Raw genomic sequence first — 21,185 nt, forward strand, 5'->3', positions numbered from 1 at the left:
TGGTTACAGTTATTTAAGAGTGAGGGTTTGTTTAGTTTAACAGTGAGCTTAAACAATGAGTAACTTACTTTTAAAGCTGTGCAGTCCATTATACCTCAGGAACAGTGATCTTATATCTTCATCCAGTCATGTTCTGTTCTCTCTATAATATGAAAGAGCAGCATGCAGGTAGTAAGACATTTGGATTGGGTATTTTCTATGTGCCTGTGGACATTCCCTACACTGTCATGCAATTATAGAATAATTTGAGAGGTCATCTTGTTAAACTTCTGCTCAAAGCAGGACCACAATTCCATGTAAGATCAGGCTGCTCAGGGCTTCATCTGTCCAAGTTTTGCATATCTTCAAGGATGGAGATTTTGCAGCCTTGCTGTGCATCATCCTATAGTTCACCATAGTGATTTGTTAATAACTGTAGCAAGCTTTGTGTTTGAAGAATTGAGAAATGTTAGGCACGTTACCCTGGGACCTTTCTTGAGGGCTGTTGGAAGATGAGGTTAAAACCTGCAGGTTAATGGACAAAGAAATATGTTTTGACAGGGAATAGTCATTGAGGCTGAGACCACAGAATGTAGTTTTGCTTATCCAGACGGGCTTAATTGCTCTTGTTAAGCTAAAGGATGTAATCATTATAAACCGAGGAAATTGCAGGGTTGTGTGGAGATGTGTTTAAAAGGTAGGAGCAGTTGGTGTTGGGTGCACTGTGACACATGCCTGTGTTTTAACCAAAGGCAGCATACTGAAATTGGAGGAAAATAGGCCTGAGTGTTGAGGTACTTTCTCCTGAAGATTGCAAAAGGTATAAAAATATATAATTTCCTTATTCACTACTGAAGTGGACCCCATTTAAAATACATGTTTTTAACAAGTGTAAGTTGAGTTTTTCTAATTGTAAAAATAAGACCATGTTAATTATTTGACTTACTTCAGTGCCTGTTGTTTCCTTTATTTCTTTTCATTTCACAATAAAAACTGGGGAAATCTGTTATACTTCAGTTCATATTTAGTTTTATTTAGCACTTTCTTTGCTTTATCAATATCTACAGATGCATATGTCTGTACATTGCAAAGTTCCATCTGGAGTATTGTCTAGCCACTGATTGCTGGTTGAAAGAAATTCAATTAAAAACCTTTCAAAATATTTGAATGTTCCACCTCTTCCACCTTTTTCATGAAACAATTTTTAATTAGTGGGAATTTGTTCTATAGTGGGAGTGTGGGATTTCTGAAGATACGGAAATTTTCTATTTATGTGTTTTTCTTATTATAGTATGACCAGTTGTGCAAGGAACTAAACTTGAAGGTTTATGCAGCCAGTTCAGTCTTGCTTTTGTGATACCTGGAGCTCATTTGAGAATGATCAATTCAAAGTGAAGTACAAATGCTCCGAGATGTGCAAACCTTTTTAGTTGGCATACACTCAAAACATTCAGCAATGTCAGTTGAGGGCAAAGCCAGATAAAAGGTGTTTTTGTGGTTTGTTTTGTTTTTTTTTTTTTTTTTTTTTTAAGATACTTGGTTTACCTGGAAAAAGTTGTGGAAAAGGCTTTAGGTAGTTTCACATAAAAATTTGGAAAAGTAGCATTTAGAATGGGCTGTCCTATTTTGTCATTAGGAGAGACTGCTTTGTACAAGTTTTTTTGGTCTTCAAAATCTATGTCCACATGAAATTTCCAGTCAAATTAGAGGTTGTCAAGCTGTGTGAAATTACTGAGTAAGTCTGAATGCAGCTTTGTTTATTGACATCAGCCTTTCAACAAAAATTTTAGCTTTAAAGTAGCCACCAAATTGCAATCTATCCTTTCAAAACATTATCAGTTATTTACTAGATAACGTGCAGTCTTATACCGGAAAGTCCTTTTTAACTATATGGTTTGAATTTTTCTTTGACTATTTCTGTGACAATGTGTACATATCAAAAATCTCCTTTGGGAATAGAAGAGTAGTGCAAATACAAAGAGCAGAGGGATGAAATGGCTTTATGGTATCAAAAAGTTCATATTACAGTGCACAGGCTGGTAATATTCTGACTCTTTACTGGGCTTGTGTGTGGAACAGCAGAGAACTGAATTGTACTTTTAATGCCAGATACTCGTGGAGTTTTTGATTCTTGATGTACTTCTTGAGTTGTGTGAAGGTTTTTTTTTGTTGTCTTCACTTTTTCCTGATACTACAAGTATAGTAGTGCTGAATTGCAAGTAAAAAGTATGTTAGTAAGTAGGCTAGAAGCAAAAATAATCTAAACCTTTTGGTTTTTTTAAGATACTCCATTTTTTTTCAGGAGAGACTCCTATGCTATGTTATGAGTTTGGTCTATGAAGATGCTGATGGTTTAGTAGACCTCTAAGCACAGTGCATCGTTATCTAACTTCTGGCCTCATTTGGTGCTGGGGAGGTTTTGGCTGGTCCTTGGACTGGCTTTACATGGAGCCAATTTCAGCAAGTCACAACTTTATTTACTTCTGGATCTTTCACTTGGTGGGTGATGTTCCTGTGCTACATCATCAGATCTCTGCCCTGGGAGGATGTCAGCAATCCTGTGGTGCTCCCTTGGCAGAAAGACTTTCTGCCCTTTTGACCAGACTTTGCTCCTCCTGCTGTCACTTGTCCCTACCCAGCAGCCACTTGCCTTTCCAGATGATGTTGTATTTCACTGATGGTGGTGTAAGCGTGTGTTTGTGTGCATGTGTGTCTAATCTCTGTACAACTCTTGCTTCTGTGCTGTGTGAGAGGATAAAGCTTCTGGGTTCCATCCTTTATATTGTTCCCTACTTTGTATAGCAAATTTTTTTCTTTTTCACTTTCTTAAAAAATACCTCTCTGTCACATCTGCAGCATGCTATCTGTCCTCTAATATATCAAAAGCCTAGGGAAAGACAAATATTAAAAAGGAATGCGAATGAGTAAAATAGACAAATGAGAGATGAGAGCTTTCCCTCCTTTGTTTCCTTTTTATGGATATGCATGATGAAATGACTGTCTTGAGTTGTTGGATATGCAGCCAAGACAGGTAACTTGTGTAACATTCACCACAGCTAGAACTTCATCATCACATAATAGGAATGAAGAAGAGAGAGCTCTCAGTCACCTCACTAGTTCAGTTATTTTAGCTTTGCAGGTCTGCAGGAATTGTAAAACTGCACCAGATGAAGAGATCCTGCACAGCACCAGAAACTGCACTCCATGTTGTTAATTTCTGTCCCAGTTGTAAGCTCTGGGCTTTGGAACCTTTTGGCAGTTTCAGTTGCCCCCTAAGGTCTGTTTGGTTGACTTAATTTCAGTCAATGACAGATCATGTTCTATGATGTGAGGACAATGCACAGGTCATTTTGAATATGTGCCATACTGCCTTACTTAGGGCCCTTTTATACTGCTCTGATTTTATTTTTTTGAGAGCTTAACACAGAATTTTAACGCTGTTCTTTGTGGTAGGAAATCTGTCTTTGACTATGCTACGTGAGATGAGCCAAAATATGATTACAGGGTTCTTAAAATACAGCTGATACCACTGCTGCTATTATAGCTAGATACAACAAAGATGGTATGGAGATCTGGTGGGGTTTTTTTGTGTTTGTTTATTGTTTGGGTTTTTTTTTTAATTTTATTGTTTGTTTTTTTTGTTTATTTGATCCATTTTATTCTGTGTGCTGCAGCTCCACAGAACATGCAGCAGTGGACTTGCAGCTGAGAAGCAGAACTAGAGAGGATGTTCCCTGGTATCTGAGGAAGACTGTGCCCTGAAAAGACCTCCAGCCCTCAGGGGAACCCTCCTCACAGCCAGCTTCCTCTGCCACAAGGGGCTTTTGAAGGGAAACTCCAAAGTTCTTATCAAATGTCATAACCAAACTGGAGCCTTGATAATAGAATTGCCTTGTTTTCAGCTACTCTCACAGCTGGGTTTGTATTTTGATGAGGTCATCATCTCAGCATTCTCAAAGAAGTTGGCTGTAGTCTTTTGTGAGAGGCTAAGACAAGTCATAGGTGAAAGAAGAGAATCTGCTTCATCTTTTATTTGACTGTTTAGGAGGCTCAGCTTTCTTTTTATACATAGATAAGTGTTTTCCACTCCATTTTGTCTACCTAGGATTAATTTCATTCCTTTTTTCTCTGCCTCAGATTGAAGAGGTAGACTCCATGGACAAGTGGCTTTGTTTCTTTTATTCTTACTTGTGGCAGCAACTCTAGGAGGAACTGTGTCCTGAGAGCTTGGCATGACATACAATGCCTGTGCTTAAGCACATGAAGTGAATTGGCTTCCTGTGAAGGTGTGAATGTGACTCAGAAGTACATAGTGACTCTGATCCCACTGGGGCTGTTTGGGACCTCTGCTGGAGGGAGGAAAAAGGGCTTCTGCAAAGTCTGCTCCCACACTGTAGGCACTGGCCTTCCCTGGGAAGATCAGAAGGGGTTAAAAACACAGCAGGAAAAGGAGAAAGCAAGTCTTCCAACTTGGAGGGCAGAGCCGCTGCTGGCAACCTGAAACATTTTGGAGGAATTTTGGAGGCTGGTTTTTGTCCTTCCAAACAGCGTTACAAGAAGGGAAAAAGTCCCAGCAGAAAGATGAGTTCACTTGCTCGAATACCCATGTGTGCAGTGTAATGAGGAATCTAGTTTTCCCTGCTGAGCATCTGGTTCCCCCTGCTTGCTTGAACAGCATCCAGTGGGACATAGCAGCCTATAAAGCCCAGGCCAGATATGTCCTGATTCCTCTGGGTATGCGCACAATGAGATTTATTTCTGTTTAGAGAAAAATGACCAGCTGCCCCAGTCAATGTATGATATTGAATTAGTTTGTATATAATGAAGAGAAACAGCTAGCAACAACATCCAGGGATAGACTCTTTCAGTCAGTGAAGTAAAGTGGGTGTTATTCTTAGGGGAATAACTGCAGCTGCTGTGGGCATGCTCTAGTTTTTGTGCACACCAGACAGATGTAGCAGAAGAATGGGGATCTATTGATACATCAGAAAATCTGGGGAAAATATTGGATAGGATGTGATGAACTGCTCCTGCAGATAGCTGTTTGACTGCCTTTGTTTTCAGTCTGATGCTCCTGTTTCAGGTAGCAGCTGAAGCAACAACTGCCTCAACTGCCCTGCAGCATCAGCTGGCACAGGAGTGGTGGGAAATATGGCACCATGTGAGTGGTTGGTTGGAGCAGACAGCCAGTATGGCTGTCTGAATGATGTGTTTCAGGACCGGATTTCCCAATACATGGCAATGAAAATTGAGCTTGGAATCATTAGAGATGCCATCAGCATTCCCAAGTGGCTGTGAACTAATTGTTTCTGTTGGAGTGATTTTATATTAGAAAATGCAAAACCATACTGAGTCCTGCCTTAGTCCTATTGCAGGTGTTAAAAAGAAAAACTTATTCATTATTCTTACAAAAAATTATGAAGTCTCATCTAATGTTCTGATTTTTCTGCCTGACTCCTAACTGGGGCTCGTGTCTGGCAGCACCACAGCAAATAAGAGGCATCTCAGTTTGGAGTTCTTGGTGTACGTAAGAGCTGGGCAGGATGGTGAGGTTTTTATAGTCCTGTAGGTATAACTCTTTCAGAGTCAACAAAGACAAGTGCAATCATCCAGCAACCCATGAGTCAGTGAGAAATGTTATTGGTGAGCTGAGGTTATACAAACATTGGTAAAATGTGCTGCCACTCTGACTTGTGATAAATTGTGAGGAGGGTGAAGCACATGTGTTGAAGCAATCCTTAACATAAAGCAACAGTGAAGAAATGTGGGTCCTGCAAATGATAGCTAGAAGGGAGAGCAAATTGCTGAAGCAAAATGTGCTCTCTGGTGGTTCAGAGCTTGACGCATAATTCTGAGTTCTCATTTGTATTCCTTGGAGAACTCTGTAGATTGAAATGTGCAGAAGGTCCAATGAGTCTGTACCTTAAAATACATCTCTTGATATTTTTTGACTCAGATTGGATTAATTTTTGAAGTTGACAGCTTTCCAAGGTGAGACTTTGCATTTTACTTCTAGTTCAGGTGACTAGTCCTTGCGACGGACAGAATTTTCATTTTCTGTATGAGTTAAACACAACTCTTCTTCTATGTAGTGTCAGAAGTTCATCTCTCAAGAGCACTGTCAGGTTTGGACAGAGAAATTGGATTTTCAGCACATCAGTTCAGACATTCTGTATTTTTATCATTGTTTAACTAGCTTTCTCATAGTATAGTAGTTTTCTGTGGGCTGCATTATCCAAGGAAAAATCAGAGTTTGTTTAGAAACCCCTGAACTATGTTTAAAGAATGATTTTGCTTCCCATTACATGCTCCTGTGAAAATCTCATTGTTTAAAGTCCCATGGATCATTGCACAGAAATAAAAAGGAGCTTGTGTGCTTGACTGAAAAATTGCTTTCCTGATATGGTGATACTTAGATATGTAGCCCAGATAGGCTTATGGGCAGATCACATAGAATGAAAATCTTGTTATCCAATGTCTACTTTGATTGGATAGAATCAAACTTTGTGGTTGAGAATTTCAGAAGTAAACAAAAAGTGCTGGTTTACCTTAGTACGTTTCATGCAATCTAGCACTGAATGTTCCTAACTGTGCAGAGGTATAGGATCAGCAACACCCCGTTGGTCTTGTCCTGGTAAAAAGCTACACATGGTATCTGTAAATAATGAATCTGTTGATTTTTACTTAAGAAAACTTTGGGTACAGGTATGTTTCCTTGGTTGTTTTTTTTTCTTTAGTCCTAGTTGTGCATGTTTATCTTAAAGCTACCTCTTCTTACGTATAGTTTTGTTCTAAAGCTTTTTCATCAAAGATTTTTCTTCAAAACTTTCTGAGATATACCCATTGAGGGAACTGTAAAAATGCAAGGAAGCTATTGATTGATTTGATTTTTTTTTTATTGTGGATTTCTTCGCCAAAGGCCCAGTGAACTCCTTACACCTAAGGTTTTTGGTGGATTTTTGCCTTCATGTAGACTCACAGATGTTTACACCAAATGTTCCTAAAGTAGCACTTCTGGTTTCTTTTGGAAAGGACTGGACAAAAGCTTTTTTTGAAGGTCAGCTTCTGTTTGCTGTTGAAAGCAACATTACAAGTGTAGGGCTTGGTTTAGATTTTTTCATCTTCTAAGACAGTACAGCTTCTTGTGACCAGAATCAGAGGAGGAATCATGTTAGAAGACATAAAGTTGTAAAAGCCATGCTCTGTGCAGGCTGTGATCATTAGAATAAGGTTGTTCTTTGCAGGCAGTCTCATTACTCTGGGTCAAATTCAAACTGTAGACTGTTTAAGTCTGCCGATTTTATCTAGGAGGGAATGCATATTCATATAAATTGAGGGTTCAGCCCATCATGCTTTCTCATATGCATACAATCTGAGCGTGGACTTCTAGGTTGTTGCTCTTGAATTAGAAATTCAAATGGAGGTAATTTTAAATTGTTCTGACTTGTGCTTAGTTTTAAAGAAATGAAAATGCTTTTTGCTTAAGCACTGTATTGTGATGGGAAGATAGGGAGTTAAATAACAAGATCTATAATAGTTTTTTGGGTGACAGTAATGTAAAAGAGAATATTTACTGTTAAAGGATTCCTGTGTTTCAGTATCTTCAGGCAGGGACCAGAGATGACAGCTCAGTTTCTCTATGGAAAACAAGAATTTTCAGTACAGGATTTATTTCTTTTACACTGGTACCATGTGTGTAGCATGTTCTATTGTGCAGATGTGAAAACTACATTCTGGCTACATTTTTTTCTTACTGTATGTTATTTTATTATTAATACAGGAACTGTTACTGTTTAAGCAGTGTGTTTATTTATATATCTTTAATGTGTAGAATAGCATGACTTGCCTTTTCCTCATTTGCATTCTTTGAATTTTTTTTCTTAGGAAGCAAAGCATAAATACATAATAGCCTGGTATGCAAAGGGAAGTATACTAGCAAAGTGAAAGGAAAGACATTCAGAAACATGCCTTCCTTGAGTAGAAAGCCATTCTTCCCAGTATTGTGCTAGTCAGCCTTCCTCTGAACAAAGCCACTTGCATAGTATCTGTAATTCCTGCATGCAAATCAGAACTTCACAGAATATTCTTTAAAAGGGATTTGAAATAGTATCTATTATATCATGACATTTAATGTTCTCTGCAGTCATGTGGGCCTGTGATAGTGCGAGGAATGTGTGAACCAGACCACTCGATTCCTAGTCTTACATCTGTCTCCTTTTGCATTGAATTGGCTTCCTTTATTTTGCTTGTACACCATTCCCAGTTAGGAACATTGTCATCCTTTGAGCTTCCAATTGTGTTATTACAATTCAACATACTCAGTAGCTATTTTTCTTTAAGGTCAGTAAAGTGAGATATGTAAAGGGCACTGGCTTGCCTGAAGTATTTGAATCTTAAGATCTTTCCCATAATCTATTGTTACATGCCAGATCAGCCTCAGTTCCTGAACATGCAGAATTCCCACATTCTCCTGCAGCTCTCCAGCTAAGTCCATGTTTTGTCAAAGTGTTACTTCATTCATCATCCAGGAATTATATCATTCCTCAGCTCCTGCTTTCCTGTTCTGGTCTAGCATGTATACAATGAGACCCTAGGATACAGCAAATATATATTCCTTTTCTTCTGTCCTCCTTAAGGATCCTAATGTGTGTAAGTCCACTGCAAGTCATTTGAATGAAAGGCCTATGTGGCATCTGCATGAATGAAGAAATTGCACATGGTGTATGGATTGCTGTAGGTTCTGCAAGTGTTAAAAACTTTTCTTTTCCTGCATTTGTAGTCAGTTAATTTTGTGTTAATTGAATTTCTGTCTTATTCTAGTCCTTCCATCAGCTGGGTCAAGAACTTTGCATTCTCTGTGATGGAGTTAGCTTATATCGAATTTGAGAAGTTCTAAATGGTCCTTAGAATGGATTACTAAGATTGTGAGGACAAGCTGTCAAAGTCCTGATTAGCTGTTCTGTCAGAGAAGAATAGCAATGAGTCAAAACTGTGGACGTCTTCCCAGGCAAGAATTTAATGTTATGCCAAGGAGCTCTTTCTAAAGCCATTTACCCTTGTAGTAATACCTAAAGCAGCTTTTAAGCAGACAGAATACCCCTCTTAAAATGAAATATGATGCTCCAGGGTGCTTGTAAAGAAAACACTCTTTCTGGTTCAAGTCACATGTAACATATCATGGCTATTAAAGCTCTTTGTCGGTAGAGTGAATCAGTATTGACTGCCTGGTTTCTCTTGCGGGTCGTTAGCTTGTCAGTTAATTGGAAAGCTTGTGAGGGGCTTCTCTGTGGTGGTGTTTTGTGGTAGAAGAAAACAACCTGGGAATAAACGTAGTTAAAAGCTGTTTGTGGTTGGTAACTATGGCTGGTTTGTACATGGGTTTGATTGCTGTGTGTGTACTGCGTGATGGGCTGATCTCTAAAAGGGATAAGGGATTTCTGTGGTATTGCTCTGAAGGCTAACAACGGTTCAAAAAAGGATACCACTGAGAAATTCATACCATAAATAATAGAAATACACTTTTAAGAGTCTGTGTGAATGCTGTAACTGTAACAAAAGGATTCTTTAGATTCAAGTCTATGGTTAATGCAGCCATCACTAGTTTGGGTCAAATTAATTACTTACTAATGATATCCTTTATTGATATAAGTCACTTTAATAAAAAATTCCCATAAAACTATAGTTCTGCTTTCATTGAAATGGCAGCATTTGATTCCTTATTTACTTTTCAGTGACTTGATAGAGACTCATAAAAAAGAAATCTGAGTATAAAGAGGGTGTTCTTTCCCAGTCAGCACCTGGTCCTGAAAGTCTGCATTCTTGTTAGCTGTTCAGACCTGACAACTGGATCTTAGTCTGTAATGCTGTTTTGGATGTATTGTTTCAAAAGAAGTTAAAAGTTGATCTCTCTTCTGGTTACCTGTGTGAGTTCTGTAGAGTAGTGAAACATTGTATGAACCTGGGGGGGCTTTCTTTGAGGGAAGTAAACAGATAAGAAGAAAAGCTCATGGAAGAGATTTGTTAAATAGAGTTGCCATCTATATACTGTTGTTCTTCTGGCTATAACTGCACTTTACTTTCTATTATGGCCTGGATCTTTAGAGTTGAATTTCATAAGGCAGTTTCAGCACAATTGGGTCAGTCACCCATTATTCATTCAATTACACACTGCAGCCTTGCTGCTCCCCCTTGACATTTGTACACAAAGCCCAGCTTTTTTTTTACATAACCTGACCAGCTCAGATGCAAATTGTGGAAAATGCTGAAAGTGGCTGGGAGCCCCAAAGCACAATAACAGAAGTGGCTAAATAGTTCATTCCCTCTGGCATGCCCAGAGGCAAGCAGAAAGTTGATAATGGCATCATTACACATGTAATACTTTTTGTTTTGCACATATATTGCTGTAGAAAAGAGAGAAATTTGAGACTGCTGTGTGGGAAACTTCATTAAACTACTTCTACATAGCTAGCCACCTGCATTTCTGTTTGTTGCCATGCATGGGTGTTGACTTACACTGTCATGAGCTGCTTCTGAGGGGGCTGCCTCTTCTGAAGCTGGAGGGACCCCCCTGTGCTGGTGTGGGAATGAGTTGACTGGCCTTGCTGGGCTGTAGATCCAAAAGGTGCATGCTCCATAAAGCAGTGTATTAGGGAGAGCAATGCAAATAGCTGTCTCATTAATGTGATTAAATGACATGCTGAATTCTGCCTCTGAGGCTGTTTCAGTCCTGTGTGCAGCTGGGCAAGATGGTCCAGCATTTCTGTAGGTGATCACTAATTGAGTGCAAGTCCAACTTCATGTGCTTTGGGATTCAGACTCATGTAAACACTGACTCTTGAAATAGGGCTTGCTAAATGCTGTGCTTGGAGAATAAGGAGCAGGTTCTCAAAAGAGAAGTGAAACTTAGAGATAGGCAGCAGGAACTGTGTGCATGTCAAAACAGGCACTCCGTCTTAATGTGCTTTCTAAATAACAGTGACTTGTTTCTTCCACCTGTAAAACGAATATAATGCCGCCTTACCATGCAAGAGTATCACTGAAATAAATACAGTGATGTTTCTGAAATGTTTGGATGTTTCAATACCTAACACTAAAGGAAAGCTAAGAAATAAATGAATAGTTCTTATTCAGGAGAATAGTAACAGTAGGTCGTGAGAGAAGTGCATTTTTTTATAACGCAGGTAAAAAGAAAAATTGAAAGCTGTTGATGGGGAGTGCTGACCTCATGTACAGAGAATTGAGGTTTGTGAGAGAAAAGAAAATAGCATGTGATAAAGTAATTGAACACCATAAGCCTCCTAAGTAGGAGGGAGGGAAACATTAAAGTTACAAAAATAATCTCTTTCCTAACTTCTGATGCTTGATTTCACTTGGATTTTTTTTGAACTTTATGTTAAAAATTTAAATAATTAATTTATTTACAAGAACCAAATGTGCAGGTTTACATCAGATTTGATAATATAAAAGTAGTAAACTTAATTGATTATCATATGTGGAAGACAACCTTGAATTTGTTCATACAAGTGTAGGTGTGATGTCTCATTTTTAGCCCACTGTTGAATCAATTTAGTAAATATTTGGTAGGTTTTTATGGATCTAGAGAAACTGAGTAGTAGCATTTCACATAAAATTACTGTGAGAACAAGTGACTGTAGTTGAACGTTTCCTGGCAGAGCTGAAAACTGGATTGTAAGAGGATAGTCAGCTGCAAACTGTCAGAAATGCCATTGTATTAGGTGTTTGGATGTCAGTCTAGCAAAGCACCAGTCCTGGACACTGCCAGGGACTTCTAAGACATGATTACACAAATAATCATAATTGTGTCTCAGATGGTAAGTAAAATCCATATATTCATAAATAAACAACTGTAAAGGTGGTGTTGGTTAGTCACGAGCAACACTGAAACTAGGTGTAGTTTTTATCTTGGTATTGGCTCTGTTGTGTTAGCACGAATTGTCTTAAAGCCTTATCTCTGTATGAAAATGTGTCTTGTGTAGTAGACTGTGTTGAACAGAGGTCAACTTTATTTTATTTTAATCCCTTCTAGCCTTCAGGAAAAGGAACGATTGTGCAACATGTCCATTAAAGAAACTACTGCCAAAGTAAGTGCATGTTTTCAGTTCTTCAGAATATTTACAGGAACAGATCTCAGGCTGCATCTTAATATTAATTATCTCTGTTTTAGAAAGTTTGTTTTGTGGATTCCCTTCTAAAAAGGTTTTGCACACAAATATTTTTAAACATACACTGGAAAGCCCTCCCCAACATTTTATCTAGACAAGCCACTATTTAATACTTAAGGAAGCAGATGGAGTATTCTCTTTTTTCTTGGCTTTTTGCTAGTGTTGAGTCCTTTTGCTCAGGTCTCTGTTCAGGAACAGAGCCCTTAGTTTCACGAAATAAAGGTGAGCTCTGGTTCTAGCTGAATGTTTTGAGTCTTAGGTAGGAAAGTAAGATGCTCTCTATTAACTGGCTTTGTTGGTGTGAAGGCAAAAACATAAGCTAAGTATCTCATTTCCCTGTGCTTTCATGAATAATCTAGGTAAAAACCTCATTCTCACACTCACAAAGAAAAGTGATATAGCATATTTAGCATTACTTTTGTTTCTAAGTGAAAATGTAGTATTTTTCCTTTAATGTTCTTACTTCTCTTTGCCTTCTTTCAAGAAGGAGAATACTGAAGTTTTCTTTTTTCATTCAGAGTGGCTCAGTGAGCCACAGAACATCTTTACTCCATGAGTGCTCTAGAAAAAAAGATCCTTTTCCTCTAGCTAATTCATATAGCTCTGTTTGAAACAGGAAGTGGAAAATATTTCTGGGTTTTGATCAATAATGAATTTGTGCTCTGAAATAAACTTATTTTTCATGTTCTTTCTCTAGTAGCACTCACCTAAATCAGTAAAAGTTTTATTCTTTATAACCTGTTCTTCCTAATCATCTTGACTAACACTCTCAGTATGCACTGTTAAAAAGATTGTTTGAAGACTGCATGTCAATACCATTCCTTCCTTCTCTTCTGCTTTATTTTGAGCTCATCTTCTCTATTGCTTGCTTATGCCTGCATCTTGGGAAAATTAAGATAGACCATTATAACATTCTGCTTCCTCCTGTATTTTTTTAATGACTATGAATAAAGTATCAAGGAAATTATTGTAACTGACCTTCAGCTCATCACTTAAATGAGCAATTTATTCAGTACCTCAGAGTGATTTGTTGTTTCAAGGTATTTGCAAACTAAAACGTAAGCTACAGAATTTGCCTTCTCCCCAGAAAATGTGCCTCTTGAGGTTCTATTTTACAACCATATCTGGAGAATTTTTCAATAAAAGCATTGGGTAACATTAGACAAGTCTGTGAGGTAGAATTTCACAGCTTGCTTATTTCTTTAAGATTTCAATAGATAAAATATTATTTTAATTTCTTTCTATTCCTATGTGATGGCTTTTATTTATTAGAGAAGATAAACAGGAAGCATGTAATGAGACTTGTCCAAATAATTTACTGTTTAGTTTATTCAGATCATCTCATCCTTTTATTTTCATCTCAAAATAAATAGAGCTGGTCTTTTAAACCTTTTTATTGTATGGAGAAAACACTCATTTGTCAAAAGTCTTTTCTTTCCCCCTGTGCCACTGGCATTTCTATGGCCTTTTCTGCCTCATCTGTGTTGTTTTCAGCTGTGGCTGCAAAGGCTAAGTTTTGCCTGCTAATGAAAGGAACAGTGTCTCTTATTCACCACTTTCCTTCAGAAATTAATATCTGCTTTCACTAATGGCAAGATTATGCTGTGTGGGAAGTCAGGTGAACCGTTCCTTTCTTCAGGCAGTGTTAACAGAATTTCTGTATCTTTTCCAAGCTGCTGTTGTAAAGAAATGTGAAGGTTACTCAGAACTTTTTTCCTCCAGATGATTGGAGGAAGAGTAAATTCCACTGCTTTAGTTGCTGTCCTTGTCCCTGTTATTGCTGCACTAAATTAACATCATATGCTGGAAAAATAGAAAAGGACAATGGTGGGCAAATTTGCTTTTGATATTTTTCTCTCGATTCCTCACATCTTTTCTAACCAGCTTCCTACTGGTTTCAGATAGACGGCTTTTTCGAGTAGTGTTTGTGTCTGAACACAGATTTGTAAGCTTTCTCTTTTTTTCTTCTTCTTTTTTTTTTTATCTGCTTTAAAAAAATCTCACAACCCCCAAAGAGGATTTTAAAATAGATTCAGTAATACTTGGCTTTAAAAAAAACTTCCCTGAAACTGAAAGAGAGTTTTTCAGACTTTGAGCTTGTTGGTGTGTGGGACCCAGCAAAGCTGGTCTCTGAGAAACAGAGAAAGGTCACTGCTGGGGCCACAGGCACCTGCAGTCAGACTGGTTAGAGGAGGAGGGCATGTCCACTGGGAGAAAAAGGCACTGGCGTTGGGAATGTTCACCATCTTTATTAGCTAAAGAATAACCTTTCCTTAGTGGCTGAATAAGCTGTTGTAATGAGTAATAGTACATGTTATTAAGATAAAATAATTAGAAAAAATGGCAAGAATTGGAACTTGTAGAGTAGTCCTGATGTAACACAGGAGCAATGCTATTAGTTTAGGGGATATTACTATGCCTTTTCCAGTTGCTCATTTAGTTCCATTGAACTATGCCATATGATAGGCCTGAAGATTAATGTTGTTCATTTATCTGCAGAATACATGTGACATAGATAAAAGCAGAGGCTCGGTATGTACTTATCTTGTGTTCCAGAAGAATCATCTCCGAGTTGGAGGAACTGCTTTTCAGCCTCTGGTCCCTTCATTTAGTCCATTAATAAAGGGCACCAGCAAGCTTTGCTCTGACAGTAGTGCTTACAAGGTGGACAGTGTTCACTAGAAACTGATTAAACCTCCCAGCTTATTTTGCATAATTGCTAAACAGCTGTCTAGTCATAATGACTTTAAGTTACTAGCAGCATGGGATATATTCATGTAGTTTTCCTGGAGCTGAAAGATTCCCCATCTAATTGCAATTCACTGAGCCATTCAGTGCCCCTAAAGAGAGAGCACTGCTTGGAAAGAAGTCATTAAGAACTTTCAGATTTATTTTGGAGATTGGAGACGGAAATGACCTTTGGGTTCTTTGGGCACATTTATTCACCTCTGACAGGTTTGGGGTTTTAAAAACATTTTAACTGAATTAGTTGATGAGTCACTTAGAAGAGGGTACTGAAGGTATACTGAGGGTATCTGGGAATTGAAAAATTATGGTAGGTGCAGAATTGATGAGATATATGTGTTTTTAAATTAGTAGGATGACTCTGAAGTTTTTAGTAACAGTTACTGCTTGGAGGATGGTTCTGTTGACTCAAGAAAAAATATGAGCCATTTATGATTAACAGATAACCTCAACTAAATCAAGAGGGTATTATTAATTTAAAAGGATTTACAGTTAGTGTCATATCTGAATTGCTATACTTTAATTGTACAAATGGATAATCCATTAGAACTACAAGGCTTTTGCTCTTAAAAAGTTAAGTGAGAGATGTGCTTCTGCTAATAAGCATGGCACTTGTTTTTCAGGAGGATAAAAAGTGAAGGAAGGCAGGGAAACTTCTCTCTGGAGAGTTCATTTCACATATTTTCAGAACTGGCCAGTGCCTGTCTTGACTATTGTTTTTACCCTTGGTTCCAATGAATGCAATGTTTTCTTGAGTGTCAGCTACAATTTTAAGCAAGTGTTTAACATCTGCCTTCAGAACCAGCATTTTTCCTTATTTCAGTGGAAGATTTTTCTATTTGTTCATTTTGCCTTCCTTCCCAAATGATGCAATACGGCATAAACACCAACATTTCTGAATATGTGGGAGTTGTATGAATTGTGATGCTGCATACGGCACTTCTGAGGTGGCAATGTACACTGAAATATAAAGTACAGAAACAGCTGAACTTCCTTTATATTTTTTCTCTCCTCTCTCCGTGTTTTTAATACCAGTCCTGATTCATTGCTGAAGGACATCCAGTTAAAAAGGTAAAAAAAAGATAAAGTCTGAAATGTGAATCCCAGTCATCTGTGTTTCCCCATTGTGAAACGAAGTACAGCATCAAGCTGGTATAGCCTTATTTATTGCCTCTGCAAAAATAAGGCTGCTTTGCCTTTTTTCCAGTTAAGATATCAAGCATGGTTTACCTTGTATTAAAAATTGCTGTACATTGTGTTATGGTATTTTAATCTCCAAATGTTGGTTTATTTATGCTCCGCTCTGAGCATCACTGTTAATACTGAAATTGTACAGAATTTTTAAGATGCAGCCTCAGTATCTAGTGGTGAAAGTGTCCTCTCTCATGCAGGAGCTCATTCTAATACCTTTGCCTGTTTTTATAATAGAATGTGCACAAAAGCCTGGAAATTTTGATTCATGTTGGGTATTTCTGTAAAGACATCACTTTTTATTAAGCTTTTTTACCTTACTGCAGGATGTTATGTCATGTCTGTAAACCAAGAACATTTGAAGCCCCATTTCAACTGCCTTATACTTTTACATGAATGAATTCTATATCATGGCTGTCTGCCTCAATTTAGGTTTGCACAAGTCAGAAACTTTGCAGTACTTTGAGGAGGAAAGTGAGTGATATCGAGACTCAACTACCAGCTCTACTTGAAGCCAAAATGCTCGCTGTTTCAGGTAAGTTTTAAGTGATGAGAAGGATTAATATTGATAAGGCATGTATTACAACAGTTACTAACCTCTTCATAACAGACTTCTTAGGAAATATTGATGTGCTTGTGTAGATGCTTTACATTCATGGCAAGTTCAGCAGAATGAGGCTGTGTCATGTCTTGTCTAAGGTATTTCAGGCCCCTCTCTGTAGTTTGGAACTACTGGCAGAGGGGATGCTGTGTGGTAGGCAGTAAACATGCCAAACATATGGTGTTTTTATAGGTGAAATTGGTATATAATTATCAATAGCTGTTCCTGGACTGTACAGGTTACAAGTGTGGCTTTAAATGACACTTTAAACCAGAATACAATAATTGGCAGCTTCTGCTGTTCAGATCATTAAACAACTAATGTTGGCAGCAAAGGAGCAATTTTGTCCTTGGATCACTCATGCATGTTATTTACAACCAGTAAAACACTGAAATGTGGTTACGGAGTCTGATACATACCAGCTTTACATGCCCCTTGCTTGGGATTACTGTGCTGTTTGCCAAGGAAAAAAGATGACGCAGTTCTTTCTCTTAATTTGGAAGAGGTGGGTTTTCTAATTCAGCAAATGGTTTGCAAATGTTTAAGTAGGTGTCTCTTTGCTGTACACCTGCCTAAGAGAGGAAGCCGAGTAGAAGGGAATGTATGTTGGAGTACAAGGAGTTTTCCAGTGTTAGACCATGTAAAGAAAGGCTAAAGGGTTGGGTTTTTTTTTTACCTGTTGAGGTGAGATATTGTAGCTCTCCATAGGTGATTTATCTCCTCAATTATATACAAGAATCTTTACTACACATGCAAGTTATTTTAAAATGAAACCTTGTGCAGTGGCACATGGTTTGTTTGCCAGAAGTGGATAATGTCAGGCTTTAGCAAAATCTGAAAGGAAATTAAGGTCCAGGTCTTGTATTGCTGCTGAGCATGCTCAGTTTCCTTACTTCTCATAATACCCTTTTGAAATGGAAATGCTCTTCCTTTCCCTGCCCAAATGTCAGAGGTAAGCTGAGCAATCCTCCTCCTCTACCCATAGGCTGTTGGAATGTAGGTAATTTTCTCACTCTCAAAAATGGGGTCAAAGTTTTGCGCAGCCTTTCTGTGGCTTTCTTGAGAACAAAACGTGCAACTGCTTCATGCTGCCAGTGGGAAACATTTGGCCAGGAAAGCTGTATCTCAGTCTGACACTTTGAGAGACTGAATGACAACTTGAGGATGGTTTCCAAAACATTCATAGCAGTGTTTTATACTTGTTAGTTCTTAAGAGATTGCTTGTTTCAGAAATGAATTCCAAAGGCAAGTTAATGCTGCTGTTTCTATAAACTGTTTTCACAATACCTTGACTATGACTGCCTTTCTATGTTTTTAAGAAGTTCTTTGTACTGATAAGAAGGGCTGTTTCTTTTTTTACTCTTGCTTTTAAAAACTTTTTACTTCAGGGAATTGTAATGGCTATCAATGGTACAATCATAACTTGTTACTAAGGCAAAATTCTAGATGGCACTGGTTGAAAATCATGGACAAAAAGTAATTTGGTGATGGTGGATACTGTAATTTCTTCACCTCTGTTTAAGGTACAGATACATTTACTCATGTGCTGGCATTAGTTCATGTTAAATGAAGAGCTCTATGCGGAGAATACGGGGGAAATATAAGAATAAAAAGAAAATGATTTCTCTAAAGACCTGAAATTAAAAAAAAAAGCAAAAACCCAGAAATATTCCATTCTTAGAGCGTGATGTGAATAAAAACAGAAAAGCTAGAAGGCAGAGTGAATTTCCGCTAGCAGAGAAGCAAGTCAGGAAGAAAAGGTTTGGTAAATGCAGAAGAAGAAAGAAGAAGGAAGGGATAAAAATAGTGTTGTGGGGTGTGGGTTTGTTTTTTTTTTTAAGACAAGAACAGTGAGCAGTGGATAATATAAAGAAGGCTGAATTACTCAATTTTTGTGTATTCCTGCTAGGTGTAAATGAATGGCACCTCTTATATAAGTAATAATTAAGAAGTAGATCTTAACCATCTAAATACTGGTTAAGATTTAAGCAAGATACTGTATGTATGTACCCCTGATCTGTTAGTAAGCTAACAATGTCCATGAGCAGTCTGAATATAATGAATCATTAGAAGATGGAAGAATGTTCATTTGGGTAATATGCAATTATTGAAGGACAGCCTTGGAATAGAATGACATTCAGATGGAATTATAGTGTGTATATGTAAATATGCAGTAATAATAAATTTTGGTGATCATAGTTAGAGGTTTACAGTTAGTCTGGAGACACCAGGCAGGGATAAATGTCCGTTACTTCTACTTTTTTTCCATAGCAGGTAAATAATTCATTCAAACGGTTTCCTCAAAACCAGTACTAATAGATACTGAGAACTGTTCTTCTCTATAAGGATGTCACATTATTTTTGTTTAACATAGCATTTCTTGAGGACCCTGTGAGAGTTAAGTGACTTTGGAACAGTGTCAAAGCAAAAAGGTAACTATCCCAAAAGTTGTTAGATGAGCTTGAGAATATAGTTAAGTGATAATTAGCTTTCAGAGTTTACATCTGGTGAATTAATGATGTGATGGCTTGGAAAGCATTGATATATACTTCAGCCTTTGATGGCTACTCTTGACAGCTTCAGACCACATTAATCTTCTACATGGATGGTACTTTTTAATCCAAATGCATTGACTTAAATTACTGATGCATTTGCAACAGAAAATTTAAGGATATAGTTGTTTATTTTTGGAGGAAAAAGGCACAATAAATGCAATGTAAGCATAACAATTCTATTAGCCCTGTCAATACAATACATTGGATTTTAAAGCTATGTGATAAATAACACTGTAAAGACATAAGAGGCAATACTATGTACATAAATGTCTCTCCTCCTTGTTATTTCATTCTGAGAAGAAGTATAATGTTAATGTTAGATGACGGTTTGTGAATATTTGGATTATTGAAAGCCATAAAATAAATACAGTGGGTTTAATAAAGTAAAGCTGCCCATACTTACATGTTAAAGAGATATTTCAGAAAGCAGTTACAATTCAGATCTTTTATATCAACAGCTCACTTCCCATTGGCCTGTTGTGACAAATACCTTGCAGTTAATATTGCTGAGACGCTAGTCCAAAATTTTCCTTCAAAGATAATTGGTCAAATCTTATATTGTTCGCAGTTTTTAAATCAGTAGCTTTAGGTAATTATAGCTAACAAGTACTCCTGATTGCACGTGCTTTTACTATTGATATACACATTTGTAAAGGCTCATTGATGTAATCTTATAGTTTAGCATCTAGCAGGTTTTTGGTTGTTTTGTTGTTGTTGTTGTTTTGTTTTGTCTTAATTATGACAAATACTTTAATGTCAGTGCTTAGAAACCTGCATGTGATTATTCTAACAGTTGCTTCTTACAGTAACTTTTAACATACTTAAAAATTTTTGTCATTAGTTATGGGAAGAACGTGGCAGTACATGACACTCCTTACTTTTAGCATTCTGTGACTATTTAGCATGAAATTTTTGGAGGGAATAAACTTCAGATGAAGTAATTGGAAGCTGGTAAGAAAATTCAAATAGAATAATGTGCAAGCAAGTGTGAATAAACAGTAGAAATATTATTCAAACTTATTTTCATACTTTGGGCAAGATCAAATCATATATAAGAAATGGTGTGTTTCTCATTTTTTCCTTAGTGAGAAAATAATTTGGTAATACCAGGAAGAATGCAAACTAAAATGAATTTTAGTCCTGTTTTGTCTGTTTCCTATATTTGAATAAAAGTTTGTTGATATGTTTTACATAGACTCTGTGTGAATTTTTTTTTTCTCTTGAAAATGTGTAGTAGCATGGGATGAGATAGCCAGAAAGTGGCTTATCAGGGAGCTAAGCAGGCATGAATGAAATACTGAATTCATTATGTATTATCTATGAGATGTATGTCATTAATTTTCTTCTGTCTTTGCAAATACAAATTAGATCCAAACACAGAAGTTAGAGTGAGGTGACTTGTCAGTAGTTTAAAAAATGGTTTTTGTTTTTCAAAACTGTCTATATGAGTGCGAGATCCTAAGTCATCATCTGTAATTAGCATTACCTCTGTTTCATTAAATAATGGCAAGTGGGAGCTGCTTGGAAATGCTGTTGTGGGATGATTTCCAGCAGTACAGCAATAAGGATTTTTTCCTTATGTCAGTGTAGAAGTGTAGTTTACACATAGCATGACATAAATTCTAGATAGCACTTTTCACAAAACTTAGTGTTAGGACTGTTGCCTCTCTGGCTGCTCCTTGCTCCTGTAGGGCAAGTTTGGCATGGCTCAGAAAGCAGTGGAAAACAAGGCTCCAGCTTTGGTGCTAAGTACTGCTGTTGGGAATGAGTATGTTAGAGAGGGGGCAGAGTCATTAGGCTGTGGGAGGTTCTAGTGCAGGCTGAAGGACATTTTCAGCCTTCCATCTGTGGTTTATATTAATGTCTTGTTTTCAGGCTTGTGTTGTAGTCTGTGGTTTCATGCAGAAATATGCATGGACGTACAGTTCTTGG

General features: G+C 37.5%; 1 protein-coding gene across 4 annotated transcripts in view; it reads left to right on the forward strand.

Annotated features, from left to right (window-relative positions):
• The window catches only part of DISC1 (DISC1 scaffold protein), a 214,490-nt gene that overhangs the window by 86,458 nt on the left and 106,847 nt on the right, over positions 1 to 21,185 (forward strand). For all 4 annotated transcript variants that reach the window (XM_071549549.1, XM_071549546.1, XM_071549547.1 and 1 more), the window contains exons 7-8: positions 12,026 to 12,080; positions 16,530 to 16,632. In XM_071549549.1, the coding sequence (XP_071405650.1) occupies positions 12,026 to 12,080; positions 16,530 to 16,632 (158 nt within the window). The remainder of the gene's footprint in view (positions 1 to 12,025; positions 12,081 to 16,529; positions 16,633 to 21,185) is intronic.

The sequence above is a fragment of the Pithys albifrons genome, chromosome 2, assembly GCF_047495875.1.
Source record: "Pithys albifrons albifrons isolate INPA30051 chromosome 2, PitAlb_v1, whole genome shotgun sequence".
NCBI classification, from domain to species: domain Eukaryota; kingdom Metazoa; phylum Chordata; class Aves; order Passeriformes; family Thamnophilidae; genus Pithys; species Pithys albifrons.